Raw genomic sequence first — 16,767 nt, 5'->3', positions numbered from 1 at the left:
ACTCAAGTTACTCTGCGAGACTAAAGAGCAGAGCCAAAAAATATATTCTACCTATAGTCTACAACCAGCTGATATTCGACTGAAGAAACACCGATCATTAATCAAGTTAAAATTCAAAGAGATGGAAAGATTATATCCCACTGCAGTTCAGACCTCATAACATTAGGGACGAAGTAACTTCTAATTTTGGTCAAATCTGCAGGCTTAAATTTCTGAAACACGTCTTGCGATCACCCAAAATATCCTCCCCACTCTCAACCAAGATCAAAATCACAAATAATGAGATTTATAAAAAATAGTGGTTGCTTGTCTGTTCATATTAATTCCTAATTATATAAAATCAACACCAAATTTTCATGATTTTGCTTTTAATACTATAAAAATAATATAGAGAGATAATAATGAGGAAATGTTATTTCTTCAACGTTTTTTGGTTTCCAGAGCAAAAATTAGGTAAAATTATCAAACTGCTGCATTTACAATAAACATGACTTAAAAAAAAGTCCTGGAAATAACATTTTTGTAATAAGGATATATAATGCTATTTTAAGTGTGCATTCCATTGTACGTGGAAGCGGTATTTGAGTGGCACGTTATGTCAAAAAAAGTACAGATGTCGCATGCTGGACAATCCACCTGCTGTAGCATCAAATTGATAGTGATAATAATAGTAAAAGGAAAGCAGTAATAAGAGTATGATATGAAGAATTAAGGAAGACGAAGCTAAGCTAAAAAAATGTCAGCTGAGAAAGCAGTAGTGCCCAAAGAAGTAGAGGAGGAGGAAGATGAGAAATTAAAGGGACACAAACAGGAAGAGGAAGAAGAAGAAGAAGAAGAAAGGCATGGTAATACTAGTGTTTTGATTTCCGACATGAAGCCTCTAACTAAGGAAGCTTATGGTGGTGGAATGTACGGACACGACGACGATGAAGAAGAAGAAGAAATTGAGCAGCCTGAAAGAAGGAAGCAGCTGGCCAGCGACACCCAGAGTGCAGATGGGCCGGTGGGCCCAGTTGTGGAGCCTAAGCATAAGCCTCCCCCGTCCACAGGAGATCGAGATGTGGATATTACGGGACAATCTTACATACAGTAACTTCTTATCATTACATTTTCAATCACTAATAATAACTACCTCAATGTACTACTGGTGGTGGACAAGAGCTTTTTTGTTCCTTATTAAGCTTATTGTTTTTTTTTAATTGTGAATGAGGGTATCTCAATACTTGCACCTTATTTCTTTACCAAATTAGTAGCATATTCATTCAATATCTCCAACGGAACTTTGAACCTAACAATGGTTTGTTTATTTTCTTGCTAATACAGTTTACAAAAAGTATACAGTTACCATGTTCATCATACAATGATCAGCATCAATCTTACAAGAAAATAATATACAAAACCCTAGTATAAATTTGATTTTGCCAAAAAAGCTACTGTAAATTTGATTTTGGTGGACAGAGATATAGTCTTATCAGATTGATGTAACTGAGAGTTGCATGATTTTCGTCACCAGCCTGGCATGACAGCCTACCTGTAGAAGCTTTCATCACCCAACCAAAACAGAAAGGACCGAAAAGAAACGTTAAAGTTATGATTCGAAACCAATCACTAGCAGTTTTGTTACCCAGCTCCCTTCTTACTGTCTGCAGCCTCAGAAAACCATTTCCCCTATTATCTTCGAGGACCCACTAATGTATTTCATCCCCTTATAATACCTTTCTGTGAATTTCTTTTACAAACTTCTGTACAGTTTGTCTACAGTGCACCTCAAACTGCAAGTCCAACCACAGACAAAATGTCTGGGAATGAATCAGAATCTTCATGCTGTGAAATTGCAAGGCTTAGCTTCACAGATCACAATGTATTTTCATCAAGTAACGCAGTTCTTGACAACTTTGTCATGTTCACATGTTCTTTGATAAGCCAGTCTTTAGGGATATCATCTTTAAACTTCCACTCAAGGCACTTATGGAGTGACTTGTCGTGGCTGCCTGCGCCAGCTAACTTGTGGCTTCTAATATGTTTGTTGCCATCTCTCCAGTTGTGTCGTTAGCTGCTACAGTTATCTCAACTGTCCATCCCTCCAGTTGCGTGCTGCTGCAGCTATCTCAACGACTCAGATTGGAAATAAAAGAGGCATAATAAGTTTAATGATACATCTCAAAATAACAGACAAATTTTAATATACATAAATACCACTCTTCTAAGTTACAACAAATATCATCAACAATTACTTTGGGGTGACTGTAATGTGCCAACAACCCAACACTTCACTCTACTTCACCAAATATACCACATATTTTATGACTTGTCCAATAATTGGTTAGTTGATATTCAAACATAATCTCACTACTTCTAAAAAATTTGAAAGCAGCTTGTTAATGATTTCAATTGCAATTACAGCATTGGCAGTTCTTTTGGGAGATGAAAACTTTAATTAGATATACAATGCAATCAAGGAAATAGGTCTTAGTTTTACACTTGCACCATTTTTGGCACCTGTGTTGCACCAGCTATAGCATAAATAGAGAAATATAATTGTATAGTGCATATTACTGTAATAAACCACCAGCATTCATAAAAACAGGAGTAGGTGATAAGACTGCAAACAGAATTTGATAAAGCATTTGTATTTTAAAAATGGAATGCAGGCAGCATATACTTAACTTCAAGTAGTGCACGGATAGCAAGTTTCAAGGTTTCTTGACCAGCTATAATTCTTTTCCAAAAATTCTCTCATCGAGTTGGAGTTTCTGCCAGTAGCATTAGCTTTCCAAGCTGAAAAGGTTCCCGAAGGATCAGTCTGGTACAGTGCTGGCACACCAGTGTGTGGGTCGAATCCAACAATTAAAGTTGACAGGCCGAATGGCCTTACACCACCACTTTGAGTATACTTTTGCTGCAGACCAGCTATGTAACGGGTGATTTACACCACAGTAACTGGATCTTCAACAGTAAGCTTATGGCTTTGGCATTCAATACGTGCCCGGTTGATAAGAACTCGAGCATCAGCTTTAAGCCCAGCACAGGCCAAAGCAATGTGATCATCCAGATTTACAATCTTCCTAAAGGATCTGCAACAAGGATACATAAGTAGCCAAGAAAATAAAATGTTTAGAATGTCATATCATATGTGGACGTAATTAATTGAAAGAAAAATTTAGCTCCCGCGGTATCATAACAATTGACAAATTTAGTCAAGACAGAAACTTTGAAGTCATTAGTCACCCTCAAACAGCAAGAAAAACTTTCCTCTCTTTTGGCCATTCGCAATAAGCATAATATCAGAAAAAGAATACTTTGATTCCTATCTATTCAATTCACCCTTCATTGCTCCTCTATTTGAGTTTAATTCAATTCCTATTATTATAGTTGGAAGAAAAACGAACACTAATGTTCATAACAGTTTCTTGACGCCCTGTAGCTTGCACAGGTGCATATAGGGTTCAGTTACACTTTACATTCAGATTAGGCTGGCATATTCTTAACCTTTTCATGAACCATTCATTTGTAACATGAAAAATATTAAGAACCCCCTAAATATTTGACACTACACGGAATAATGGACTCTTAAACACTGTTTACGCTTAATCTTTATCCTTTAATGCCAAATTTCATACAAAGCAAATTATTTTCATGCTTCCACCCAGTAGTATTTGTATGTTTTAAAAAAACTTATCTTTTAAGGTGTTAATGTGCTTCTACATGTACGTATATCGACACATTTTCGTAGAAGTTGGACCTCTTGAGCACTAACCATACAAGAAAATCAAACTTCAAACTATGACCATACTCTTTCTACTTCTATATGGAAGAATAAAATTGAAGATAAAAGAATACATATTTTGGCTTACTGATACAACGCAATTGTAGATATTGCACCCTTCCTGCAGTGATGCACTGTTAAGACTTTAATTGTAGACTGCAACATGTTATACCAGATTCAGACTTGTTTAGAAAACAGAGGGGTAAATGATATACTCAAATAATATATTATACTTGCCTTTTATAACAAGAGAAATATTAAAGTTTCCGAAAACTGAAAACATGTCCTGCACTAATATTTGGTGAAAGTCTAAGTAGCTCAGTCCCAGATGCCGACTGTGCCTAGTTTAAACTATTTGCACCATTGCACGAACATAGAGTTTCACTAGCAGGCCGACTCTTGAGATCCCAGAAACTCTAGTTTAGGGTGTCAATATAATCTCCACAAATCTTTTGGGTTCATCAATTTGTTACAACTTACAGCTACATCCCCTTTCTTTGTAACTGTACTTAATCTTCAATGTATGCGATATAATCTAAATATAGTAAAGTACTGAGAACCACCACTAAGCTTGTTCTTACTTTCCATTTCATGTAATCATCATGTTAGTAATTCTTGGTCCTAAAATACCGTTACTATAACATGATGCTGATTACATGCTTTGCTTGTTACAGAGAAGAATCTCCTCAAATATATATTCAGAAACTTCATGACTGGAACATTCCATTATATGCTGCTGGAAATTCCAAATAGGATTTGCTACTATCACATCATCATGGTTCAAACTATAATCAAATGGTTAGAGACTATAACTAATTTTGTAGGATAAAATCTATCTGCCCTGCGACATTCAATTTATAAATGCTTCGTGTGCAGGACGGAGATGATCCATCTACATTTTCTGAATCAAATGGTTAGAGACATATAACATATCAACTTCCTAGCTCCTTCCGTAGAGTCAGTTTCTTCTGAAACTTGCAATTATCTTATTTCAAGTTCATTTATTCTTAGAAACCGCAAACAACACTTGATCTTAATGTCGAACATATGCTGCTAGCTATTCTTTTGGATGGAATCATTCTCTAATAAGCAAAGGCATTGGTGCGGGGGATAATATGTAAAGTTGGATTCTATAACAAGTGTGCGTTCTCCTGTAAAACACGTCGAGTTCATTGTCACTTGACTCACTTGGAGTCAGCAATTTGTTTGTACTAATCCTCATGCTGCAGACTTCAATGTATTTGTGTTATAGAAAATGCTAGGGGTACCAAATTGGTTCCCAAAAAAGTTACAAAATGTCACGTGTAAGGATTTTATTGGTTATATGAAAATGAACCCCCTGTATTTATATCAAAAACACCAATAAAATCATTTCATATTATCAAAATCATTTCATACAGCTACATTAGCCATGACACGTCATTTTATAATAAATTTTTGTACAAAAAGGTGCCCATAACATTACTCTTGTTTTATTGCACCTGTGCTAGTGACAAGATGTATATCAAGTTATTGTTCCGGGATGTTTGACTTTTAATTATTTATTTTTGTCAGGATAACTAATGATAATAATGGGAAGTTGAAAATATTATTTTTATCGTTACTGTATGGGTTGGCTAAAAGTAAACGTATCTTTGACTCCAACCTATCCTAAAAAAATTGTTAAAACAGCTTTCATGGAGCATGGATTCTAGTGTCATAGTTTTACCAGGAGGGTTTAAATCTCACATATAATTCGCACAAAAAAGGCATATACGAACAAAAATTATTTCTTATAAAAAACGTTCTTGTAAGATAAAAATAGGGTTCGATAATATTTAATGCAATTATGTAAGGGTGGAGATTTAATGATTATTCTCATGGAAACCGGCTATCCTCGTAAAATACCTAGATATTTTTGTATTGTTAATAAGTTTTGAGTTGAGGGATAGAGTCTCATGTATACAAGTGAGTTTACAGTTAGACTCGCTTTCAACCACTTGGCCATTTTTAACCTGTAACAATTTTTGATCAACCTGATTTATATTGGGTTTTGGACAAGAATTTCAAACATAATTAATTTGACATATTATATATTTTCTATCCATATCAATCATTTATTAGTAAATTTATGACGCGTTCGCTCATCCAATGTAAGCATGCCATTGATATATTACTAATTTACTCAACCGAAGTACAGTTAAATCTCGGAACTGAAATATTTTATTCATTAATCTAGATTTTTTTGTTATCGAGGTCAAAAATACACGTCTCTTTCAGAACGAAAAAAATATTAATTTGTCGAGATTATTCATTTTTCGAATATTTATTTATCAAGTATCTACTTAGTTGGTAAAAAAATAATGCCAGAGGTAAAAAAAATGTAAAAAAAATATATTATAAAATGACGCGACATGATTAATCTGAAATAATTTATTTGATATTTTTTGTGTAAATTTGGGGGGTTCATTTTTATTTAGCAAATAAAAAACTGAAATGTGATATTTTGTAATTATTTTGAAATTTATTTTTGTACCTCTATTATTTTCCAGTTAAAAATGTATTCAAGTAATATAATATACCTACCTTTTATACCAAATAAATTTTAAAGTTTCCAACAATTGAAATATATTACTTTTCAGGAATATAGATTACTTTTTAGTTGTTATTTGATAAAATCTCGAAGGTGTATTTTGTAAAATGACTCCATCTACATATTTTTAATTCTATAATTTGTAAACAACACTATACATATTTAATATACATAAATATGGTAAATTAATACAAGACAATTTCCATAACAATGAGAAGATCAATAAAAACAACAAAATTAAAAATTAAGCCATGTGTATATAAGACAACTTGAACTTTTTAATTATAAAAATTACTTTCTCGGTTATAAAAATCTTGAAAAATCATTGCTAATAAACTGCCCAAAAATATTTGACTGATTAGTTAAATCATCGATAAATTACCTAATTTTTAAAAATATTTCCGATAAATCATAAATTAGAATCTCTTTTAAAATCCGTAATGATGTGAAGATAAAAATTACATGATTTAAAATTGAATAAATTTCAATAAAGAACAAATTATTAGCTTATAAGCAATAAAAACATGTATTATTGTTATTATTAATGATATATAGTTATCATAAAATATAGTCTTTTTTGTAAATTATTTGTAAATTAAACACACAATTAAAGAACCGAAACAGAAGATATGCTTGACAGAGAAGCAAAGCTAGAGGTTAGCGTTCCCTCGACGCAATCAAATTACAAAAAGTAATACTCTCATTTTCAATTTTAATTTTTTCGCACCTCATTTTTTAACTTAATAAAAAGAATAAGAATAGATTATTTATAATCTAACGGCTGAAAACAAACCATCTTCAACAAAACAAAAACATTCCCCACTACTAGTACAAATTGACTACCTGCCATTTTGTATTCGTACTCCTCTCTCACTTATCTGTTACAATTACTACTGCTTTCTCTCTCTACAGCTTTCCTCTTCTTTCTCTCTCTAGAAACCATGTCTGACGAGGAGCACCAGTTCGAGTCCAAAGCTGATGCGGGAGCTTCAAAGACGTATCCTCAACAAGCCGGTACTATTCGTAAAGGCGGTTATATTGTCATCAAAGGCCGTGCTTGCAAGGTTATTATTATTGATTTTGTTGAATTTGTTGATTTTTTTTAAGATCGGTGTTTGTTCGATTTGATTTTGATTGATTTTAATGTAATTAGATTATGTTATTGATTAATTGAGTGTTTGATTGTTTTAAATTAGTTTCGAATTGATTTGATTGTAATTAGGTTATGTTATTGATCAATTTAGTGTTTAATTAGTATAAATGGATCTCTTATTGTGTTTAATTGATTTAATTTAGTGTTAAATTGATTTGATTGTAATTAGGTTATATTTTAGGGGTTTCATTGATTATTTGAGTTCTTGCCGTTGATGACTATCTGCCTCGTATATGAGTTTATTGTGAATTAATTGAGGTCATATATTTGATTTTATTATTATTATGTGCGAAGCATGGGCTATATTACTAGTTATGTCTAATGTAAGTGGTCCATTTTTGATTCAGTTTTTACTGATATTTACTGTTATTGTTGTCTAGACTCTAATAGTCTGCCTAGACATGTGTCAATTGTGATTAATGAGCTTAAGTCCGGAGCCTATTTGATTTGATTGTAATTACGTTAAATTATAGGGGTTGGTTGATAAATCGAGCTTTTACAGTATACTTGCTATTTTGTAGAATTCATGTGAGCAGATTCTTGATGTAGAATTGATATGTTTAGAATTGAAATTGGTTTCTGGTCAAGTAGTGTTTTCTTCTCTGCAGTCTTTGGACTTGGGGTTTATGAGCTAATAATGTAGTGTTATATTCATTAGTTGGATTTTGGATTCTGGATCTCATTCTGTTGTAGTTTTCTCATTTTTGATTGTTGTTTGTTATCCTTGTGTATCACTCTTGTTTTTCTTATATATGAGATACGGAGGTGATTTATGGTTGTGATTATATGAATGTTTGTGATTTATGTAGGTTGTGGAGGTCTCAACTTCCAAGACAGGAAAGCATGGACATGCTAAATGTCACTTTGTTGCTATTGACATATTCAATGGGAAGAAGCTCGAAGATATTGTTCCATCTTCCCACAATTGTGATGTGTGTTCACTGTTCATCTTCTAAGTTTAATTTGTATTGCACCTCGTCTTTAGTTTTCAACATCTAGTGTGTTCTTTTTACGGTCATTTGTTCTCTACTAAACAAAGATGCGTTTTTGTAGGTCCCTCATGTCACCCGTACTGATTATCAGCTTATTGATATTTCTGAGGATGGATTTGTATGTATATTATGACCATTTATTTTGCATTTCCTTTTGATTCGACTAATATAATCTTTTACTAATCATAATAAAATGTTGTAGGTGAGTTTGCTCACTGACAACGGGAATACAAAGGATGACCTGAAGCTTCCAACTGATGAAACTCTCCTTTCTCAGGTTGACAACTTATATCTCAGGAGGATGTACTTTCTTTTGTCTTGTGATGCTTAGTTTCTTTGTACTGACAAGAAAATTTAAACAGATCACGGATGGATTTAATGATGGGAAGGACCTGGTTGTGTCGGTCATGTCAGCCATGGGTGAGGAGCAGATCAATGCTCTCAAGGATATCGGTCCCAAGTAATTTGCTCCAGTGTGAGGGTGTACTTATGCCACCATTTTCATGAAGTTTAACACCGGAATTATGGTGGTCACGAGGCATAAGCCCATACCATATCTAGAGATTCCAGCTTTGTTTGATTTGTATTTTTGTTACTGTTTGAATGACTCTGAAATGAATGTGCTGCTACTAGTATGCTGGCAGTGTTTATACTCTTTATGAACCTTGACCTTTTGTTTACATTATCAATTGTGACCAACTGGTGCCCTTTTTATATTTTATAGCTGGTGCCCTTTTTACATTGTAGTTGAGAGCATGAGGCTATTAATATTTTAGATCAAGTTTTTTTAGAACTTCTTTATCAGATCAACAACTAATTGGAACTGCTACTTACTACTGTTCTATAGTCCATGGACCATTACTGATACTAGATTGTACACCTGTAATGCCAAAACAACATAGTTCTAAAAAAATCAGTTTGAAGTCGTTGAGACAATTTCTCATTCACTTTAAAAATAGTTTCATTGCAACTTCCTGTTTGGATCTTATGAAGGTAACCCTTAGAAATCTTCATTAATATGTCTGCACCAACAATTTGAAACATAACACAGGATTGAGGAGACATGAAAGAAATGATGCACTACTAGGGAAAAGCTACAAGTAAATTTTTAACCCAAAGGTGAAAGACCTAGCCTCAAATGCACGACTTGCCAAATTATCAAGCAGAACCACGGAATTCCAAAACTTTTAATTTATTAATTCTTTCACAAGAAAAGCATAATTTCTTCTTTCTATATTCAAGTTACATCGCAAAACTAAAGAGCTGAGCCAAAAAAATATAATCTACCTATTAGTCTACAACCCAGCTGAGATAAGATGGAAGGAACACAGATCAAGTTAAGATTCAAGGAGATGAAGATAATATCCCTCTTCAGAAGATGGGGACGAAGTAGCTTGTCATTCTAGTCAACTCTTCAGGCTTACATTTCTGAAACATGTCCTGTATGAGTTACAATCACCCAAAATATCCTCCCAGTCTCGACAAATATCAAGATTACAAATAATGAGACTTGCGTAAAATAGTCATCTCCTCTTAAACTATATCTTCTATCTGACAAATCTTATGACAGTTCCACGCCAGCCTTCAGGGATATCGTCTTTTAACCTTCCACTCAAGGCAGTTACGGAGTGACTTGTGGCTGCCTGCACCAATTAAAATGCCGGTTCGTGATAAGTTCTTTTTTTCCTTTAATGTATTACTCCACCCCCGGAAAGAATCCATTTCAACATTTGCAAGTAAAAATGAGAATTCTTATGGGACAGTTGTAGTATAATTAGTAGGTGAAAAACCAAAAGACCTTTTACCTTGACAATGTAGACGTCAACCCCTTGTCTTGCAATCATAGCGGCTTCTGATATTTTTGTTGCCATCCCTCCAGTTGTGTCGTGAGCTGCTACAGTTATCTCAACTGTCCATGATGTTTTTTTTGAAACATAAACAAACAATATAAATTGCAACTTCCAAAAAAAATCAAACTAAGGAATAATAACTCAAAGTTTTGATTTATTTTTAAGACGCATCAACATGGATTTGGTGAGAAGTGCATCTAGAAGAAATTGCGGAGAGCAAAATAATTAGAACCTTGAATTAAGAGGGAGTGTGAGAATAACAATTCAAAGTTATTTTTAATTGTTTAAAATATCTAAATTGTAATTGTTAGATACTATTGGTTATTAGGATAAATAGAAGCAGTTGAATGATTTAGTGGAGATAGTTATCGAAAGTCATTCAGCTTAATGTAGTGAGTAAGGCCTTAAAAACAGTGTATATAAAAGCAGCAAGTAGAACACTAGAAAAACTAACAAATGCCAAAGAGATCTAGCATAAGGTATAAATAGATAAAGACCACATCTTCAGTTTAACCGAACGTAGGAACATTTTATTTAGGAAGTGCTGAGCTATACACTTCTAACAGTATTAAGTAAAAAAACTACCCTCTACTTACCTTCTTTACTAGTTCCTTGCAATACTGGTGTCATAACTGACCAGCTCCCATCTTCTCGGACAGCTGTTACCATTGGATCATTATCAGAAAAAATAATATTCGGAATTTCAGAAGTTCAATGGTGCTATTAATTCTTCAAACTCATCAAGTATGCTCACCAATCTCTCTGAGGAGAACAGCATTAGGATCTGATGGTGGACGGTCATAGACGCCCAAAACATCTGTCTTTCATCCATGTATATAGGAGAACAATCTTAGAAAGATGTTTTGACATGTATATTTTTGTGTGTGCAGTGTAATTATAAAGCTGGTGAACTGTACCCATGGAAATTGTGAAATAGTTCCTTTCAAAAAAAAAAAAAGAAATTGTGAAATAGATGCAAGAGATTAACCTGCTTGTTAAATCTACATGAGCAGTCATTAAGGGCTTTGGCGAGAAACATTAATGTCTAAGTTATCCTGGAGTAAAGAATTAAGTTATCTACTCTTCCTCATCAATTAGTGTCTTATCACATAAAACTACTATTCAGTCCTCAATGTTTGTTCTCCAACCAGTTTGGATACTTAGATACCATTTCACTGGAGACATCACAGGCTAGGAAATTATTGTACCACTGATTTTCTGGAATGTCATTACTTACGATCTGCAGGCCATCTGGCACAAATGAGAAAGAGCTAAAGGTGTTGATAAGAAAACTGTTCAGAATAAGACCTCTAATGATGTTCGCTTAACAACATATTCCTACAAGCAATTGATTTTTTTCTCACAATCATTACTTCTAAGTATTCATATTTTAATTCCAAATTAATAAAAAATAATAACAGAAAAGGTTGTTGGGTAGCGAGAAAAAGTAAATATCAGAACTGAGAACTCGTCTTGTAGACATTGGATACAAGAAAAACAACAAATTCCGGTTTCATCCGTGCTGCTAGGTGACTTATAATTACATCTCCACTCAATATCGTGCAGTCCTGACGAATCAAAGTCAAAACATCTCATACAGTTGCCAATAAAATCAAGAACTTAAGAACCTACTAACAAAGAGATCAAACCAGAGAGGCGTCAAGTACAGCATCTCCATGTAGAACCTAGAATGGGAAACACCGTGGAGGAACAATTGTCATTATCAAGAGCACAATATGGCATACATATTGAAATCTGACAGCAATAAGCACAAAACTAATGAAAAGGTGGAGCAACCACATGGAGCGGTGAGTGACAGTCTAGTTTATGCATCCCCCTACTTCTGTTGTTGCTAGAAAGACATAGAAGTTGTGGTAGAGATGATGGAGCATAGAGGCAGTCTCTCCTCATATAGACACAATGAGGTGGTTGAGGAATGTGTAGGCACGCATACTTTAGCCTCAGCTGTGGTGACATCTCAGATGAAGAGTAGCTGAAGCATGGCTCCAATATCCGTATGCGAGTGTTTCCTATATATATAGTTGGCTAGTTTTTGAAAGTAGGAGGTCCGCGGTGCATATTCAATCCTTTTCAAAGGTTTATTCAAGATCAAGCGAAGGTAATTTTAAAATTGTCATTAATGTATTAATAGCCGAGTGTTGACTTTCTTGACTTTCCTTGACCTTTTGATCAGATATATGTAATTCCGATATAAACACAACAAGATGTGCTGTTTTAGAGATAGAGTAAGAGCTTATGTTTGACAGCATCTTTAATCTTGCATAAGACTTTGCGCTCTTTTAAATTTCATAGATCTTCTCTCATGTTCGTTTGTTTGTTTTATGCGCAATCACGTGTTTTCATATCTTATACATATCTCATAAATGGATACAAGGATTGATTTAGAAATTAGATAACTTAAATCAGAAATCAGGGAATCTTTTTAGTATTCTTAAAAATTCAAATCTAAGACTTACAGGCACAAAACCAGAGTTGATGGCCTTTGTTATCATAGTCAAGTCAGCTGAATCCATCTGACATATTTAAAGTAAACTTTTCATTAGGAGAACATATCCAGCACTTAATGCAAACAAGTGAGGGCAGAGATGAAATCATATAAGTAGGCCATGAGTGATTAATGCTATAATCAGACAGACTTTCTGGATGTTTCTAACCTTTCTATCACAAGTTGACCATCCACATGAAAATGGGGACATCCCGATGGAAGGAATTCCCTCTGCAAAGAAAGAAAAATTTGAGCGTTGTGAAATGCCTAGTGCAAAAGCAATTAAGAGAATGCAAATATATCCTTAAAACTCTAATCTAGTTAAAGTTTCTGGATTTGAATATACAGTCAAAGAATTCCCTGAACTGCCACATCATATTTAAGAGAATACATACAAGGCAATTTATATTTTAAAGATGACAAACACTAAAATATTTAATAACCTTAAAGAATAACAATGTAACCGGCAAGATGTATACCATAAAGTAGTGCCTTAGCCCTAGCATTGTAGTATAGTGGCTACCCCTCTTCTCTTAGTAACGAGAGGTGAAGGGTTCAAGCCTAAATAAAGGCATGCATCTGTCTGCGTGTTTAAATTATTACTGCAATGTTACTGACCATTACCAAAAAAAAAATGTAGTGCCACTGTTACATGATTATTCCATTAAAGTGGAAGCATGTTACAGGACATCATTACAACAAAGCGTCTCAGTGAGGTTAGTGAAGTGTAATTCCACCAAGATCGAAACCCCTGATCACTAGACATGGAAAGGGGTTAAACAGAATTACCTTGCAAGATCCTCAAGTGTATAGGTTACATATATAATAATATAAGTATTTAATAATGTTTCTCTTTTTCCTGGCAATAAAGGGGTGACGATATATGTCGGCGCCAGTTCAGAAAATCGCACGAGTGAAGCATGAAAGCAAAACAGGTTGTTGGGCTAATTGATTATTCAAGCATGTCTATGTTCTGTATCCAGTATCATCATGAAATTTTATCTTAAGATAGAAATGCACCTATAAGTTAGATGTAAGTAAGGGATGGAATGAAGACAATTTGCAGCTTAACTTGATTGGAAAAGGCCATGCTGTGTTATATTATAATTAGCAAGACTATTAGCAATGTGTCTTAATCTTCATGGACGGTAAACAGGGTACACACTAAATCATAAGATTTAGTAAACAATATCTATGAGGCCAATCCAGCAACACCGACAGGCGACAGCAATATGAATACAAAGAAATACAATACACACAAAGTACAATAACATAGACAAAAGTCTACTTAGGAAAGATCCATACCTCTTGCTAGTGCTCTAACAATTTCAAGATTGAGGGAGGTAACCTGATTATTTTGGGAAAAACAACATTTCAGATATACGACCTAACAAGGGCAGTACATTGATATGGGAGCCGTTGGCTGAGTTTTTTTAAAACTTAAAAATCGAATCTTTGTCAGAAGTACTTTTAAAGAGGAATACAAAAGGTAACATAGACTTCCACCCGGAGAATCAACATGAATCTCTTTAATAGCAATCATCTCATTCAGCTTAAAATATGTACTTTATAGTTTCAAAGTTATAAATGAAATGGGATGGAAATGCAAACAGTGAAAATCAAGAAAGAAATTTTGCAGTAATTGTCATTAGGCTTTTTTTAATAGGTTTTCAATTGTATTTGTAAAGAAAATTTTATTTAGTCCACTGTGGATTTAAGAAAGTACCATGAGTAGACTAAAGAAAAATGTTTCACGGGTTTAAATATTGTAATCTCCTATATACTGGGTTATCTTAATGCTTTGAGAATTTTTTTCTAATTATGGGTTTGCGATCCACACACAATTCTCTTTGATGTGGCTTACCAGCGTAAAATTGTAGTTTCCTTTACTATTCAATTTCACAAATCTTTTTTTGTTTCAGAGTATATATCCTGCATCAAGAATCAATATGACAGAAAGCACATTGACAGTAAAAAAACGGAATCCCAATTTATTAGAGTAAAAGAAAAAGGAAGTTTAAAGTTTGTTGAAAATGTATTTAATAGAGAAACTTTGAAGCCAATAAAATTCAGGATTCACAAGTCTTTCTTAAAAAGTCAAATAAGAAAAACTTACGGATATGCGTGTAGCAACAAACCCAGCCTTCACAAGAGGCTGGCTTAAACCCCCTTTGTGAACACCAGACTTGCTAGCTTGAAAGTGGCCAAAGGAACCTGAAGTCAATAATAAATGAGATGTAAATTTCACACTCTCTTACGAAATTAGATTACTCAAGAAAGAACATACTGCATAAATGAAACCACATTTTTCATTTATTTTCTTCACATACATTGTTTAAATTCTCAAAAAAGAAAAGACTTTAAACAACGAATCCGATTTCTAATTAATCACATTAAGTATCAAAAATAAATCAGATTTATTACTGACAAGTGACCAGCTCCATGAACGACAACATAATCAATCACATATAGTATCAAAAGGTAATTCAGAATTTCTTACTAACCAGCTCCATGAACAACAACAAAATTGTCACATTCCGGAACCAACTGACTGGTAAAATCCTCAACAACGGGGGCAGTGTCGGAGCCACCAGGCCTCTTGCTCCAATCCAAACTAAGGACCTTATCAGACAAAGATCCCGACATCATTGCAGTCCTTAGCTGGGAGCAAACACTTAAAAGATTGTCTTCATTAATCTTCTCTAATTCATTTTTACACGTAATTGCCGCACCTCCTAAACTAACAAAAACACAATTAAATCAATACATCCAGTCATCCATACTCTTATCAGCACTAATTTTCATTAATTAACAATTCCAAACAAACATTCAACCATTATTCGAAAACTTAATTTACGAAAACAAGAAACACGAGTATGTTGCACCTATACAATTCAAATGATCAAGTCTATCAGCAGTTGTAAGTAACAAAAAAAATGAAAATAAAAATTAAAGCAATAAATTAATTTAGAAACAGCATATTATGTGTGTGTAAGATATATATGATGTATGGGGGACAGAGAGGAGAATAGAAGGAGACCGAGTTTGACGATGCAACGAACTGGCTTATTAGTTTTGGAGGCTTGTTGTCTGTTGTGCTCCAACTCCATTTTTTCTTTCCTAAGCTGTGTTGTGTTGTATACTTGTGTTTGTGTCTCCTCTGCTTTGACCAAAGTACTTGATATGTTGTTGCACTCTTGCACTTTCAAACATAAAGAGGTTTACCGAGAAAAGTGATTTCTTTTTCATTCATCGTAAAAATACAACTTTTCAACCAAATATAATCCGACGCAACAAATAAATTCCCAGAGTGTAACTAAATGCAACGTTAATTATTACCAAACCCGTATTTCTATAAATGTTTTTTAGAATAGAGTGAAATCGCAAAAAGGCATAAAAAATATATTTTTTAATAATTTCTCAATTATTTATTATATCTTCCTTATTAATTTTTTTACATTTGCCTTATACATCCATACTATACTTTTATTTGGGATTAACAAAAAAGACAACACGATTAAATTAAAGTTAACGGTTACAATTTACAACAAAGATCAAAGTTCATTTTTTATCTTAATTTTGTATCTTAATGAAATGTTTTGATAGAAAGTCAAAAACACAACATCGATGAAAAATTTGTTGCTGACATATGAACATCTTATTTGTACTAGGATGGAAAGTTCGGTGTTGCAAAAGAATGTAGATTTCAGGACAAAGATAAGTCTAATGTAAATACATGTGTCGCCTAATCATACAAAGAACAAGGATAATGATCGTTTTTGGAGATCAAGATACATACATGCAAGATTTTCAACGGGGATATCTTAACATCTATATTTCTTGGGTTTACAAGAACATAAGATGTGTCAATCGCTTACAATCGCTTTCAACCGCCGTAATAACCAAAATTACTATATTCTATAATTTC

The 16,767-nt window shown here is 33.7% G+C and overlaps 2 protein-coding genes and 1 pseudogene across 3 annotated transcripts; 1 reads left to right on the top strand and 2 right to left on the bottom strand.

Moving 5' to 3' along the window:
- Window positions 1-2,634: 2,634 nt before the first annotated feature.
- LOC141713201 (proteasome subunit alpha type-7-like) lies at window positions 2,635-3,931 on the bottom strand (annotated as a pseudogene).
- A 3,253-nt stretch (window positions 3,932-7,184) lies between these two features.
- Window positions 7,185-9,204, top strand: LOC141673286 (eukaryotic translation initiation factor 5A-4). The gene is made up of 5 exons (XM_074480022.1): window positions 7,185-7,402; window positions 8,301-8,423; window positions 8,545-8,601; window positions 8,686-8,760; window positions 8,846-9,204. The coding sequence occupies exons 1-5, from the start codon at window positions 7,280-7,282 to the stop codon at window positions 8,945-8,947; spliced, it is 480 nt and encodes a 159-aa protein (XP_074336123.1). The 5' UTR covers window positions 7,185-7,279; the 3' UTR covers window positions 8,948-9,204.
- A 452-nt stretch (window positions 9,205-9,656) lies between these two features.
- On the bottom strand, window positions 9,657-16,034 carry LOC141673277 (isopentenyl phosphate kinase). Of its 2 annotated transcripts, XM_074480015.1 has the most exons (12): window positions 15,880-16,034; window positions 15,344-15,574; window positions 14,956-15,053; window positions 14,145-14,187; window positions 13,009-13,070; window positions 12,811-12,867; window positions 11,983-12,018; window positions 11,824-11,901; window positions 11,088-11,154; window positions 10,930-10,992; window positions 10,289-10,392; window positions 9,657-10,126 (listed from the first exon to the last, which is right to left on the bottom strand). In XM_074480015.1, exons 1-12 carry the CDS (start codon window positions 15,947-15,949, stop codon window positions 10,031-10,033), a joined length of 1,005 nt encoding a protein of 334 aa, XP_074336116.1. In that variant the 5' UTR covers window positions 15,950-16,034; the 3' UTR covers window positions 9,657-10,030. The 2 variants fall into 2 exon arrangements, with proteins under 2 accessions (XP_074336116.1, XP_074336118.1); XM_074480017.1 differs by lacking the exons at window positions 11,824-11,901; window positions 11,983-12,018.
- Window positions 16,035-16,767: the final 733 nt, after the last annotated feature.

The sequence above is a fragment of the Apium graveolens genome, chromosome 1 (genome assembly GCF_009905375.1).
Source record: "Apium graveolens cultivar Ventura chromosome 1, ASM990537v1, whole genome shotgun sequence".
Lineage (NCBI taxonomy): Eukaryota > Viridiplantae > Streptophyta > Magnoliopsida > Apiales > Apiaceae > Apium > Apium graveolens.
Note: the sequence above shows the minus strand (reverse complement) of the source record. Positions and strands in the feature narration are given on the sequence as shown.

Coding starts and splice junctions, on each gene's coding strand:
- LOC141673277 (XM_074480015.1), bottom strand. CDS start 15,949: ATGGAGTTGGAGCACAACAGACAACAAGCCTCCAAAACTAATAAGCCA. Junction 12,019..12,810: donor TCAACTCTGGTTTTGTGCCT/GTAAGTCTTAGA, acceptor TTCCCATTCTAG/GTTCTACATGGAGATGCTGT. Junction 11,155..11,823: donor CGGAATTTGTTGTTTTTCTT/GTATCCAATGTC, acceptor CATGGATGAAAG/ACAGATGTTTTGGGCGTCTA.
- LOC141673286 (XM_074480022.1), top strand. CDS start 7,280: ATGTCTGACGAGGAGCACCAGTTCGAGTCCAAAGCTGATGCGGGAGCT. Junction 8,602..8,685: donor ATATTTCTGAGGATGGATTT/GTATGTATATTA, acceptor AAAATGTTGTAG/GTGAGTTTGCTCACTGACAA. Junction 8,761..8,845: donor ATGAAACTCTCCTTTCTCAG/GTTGACAACTTA, acceptor AAATTTAAACAG/ATCACGGATGGATTTAATGA.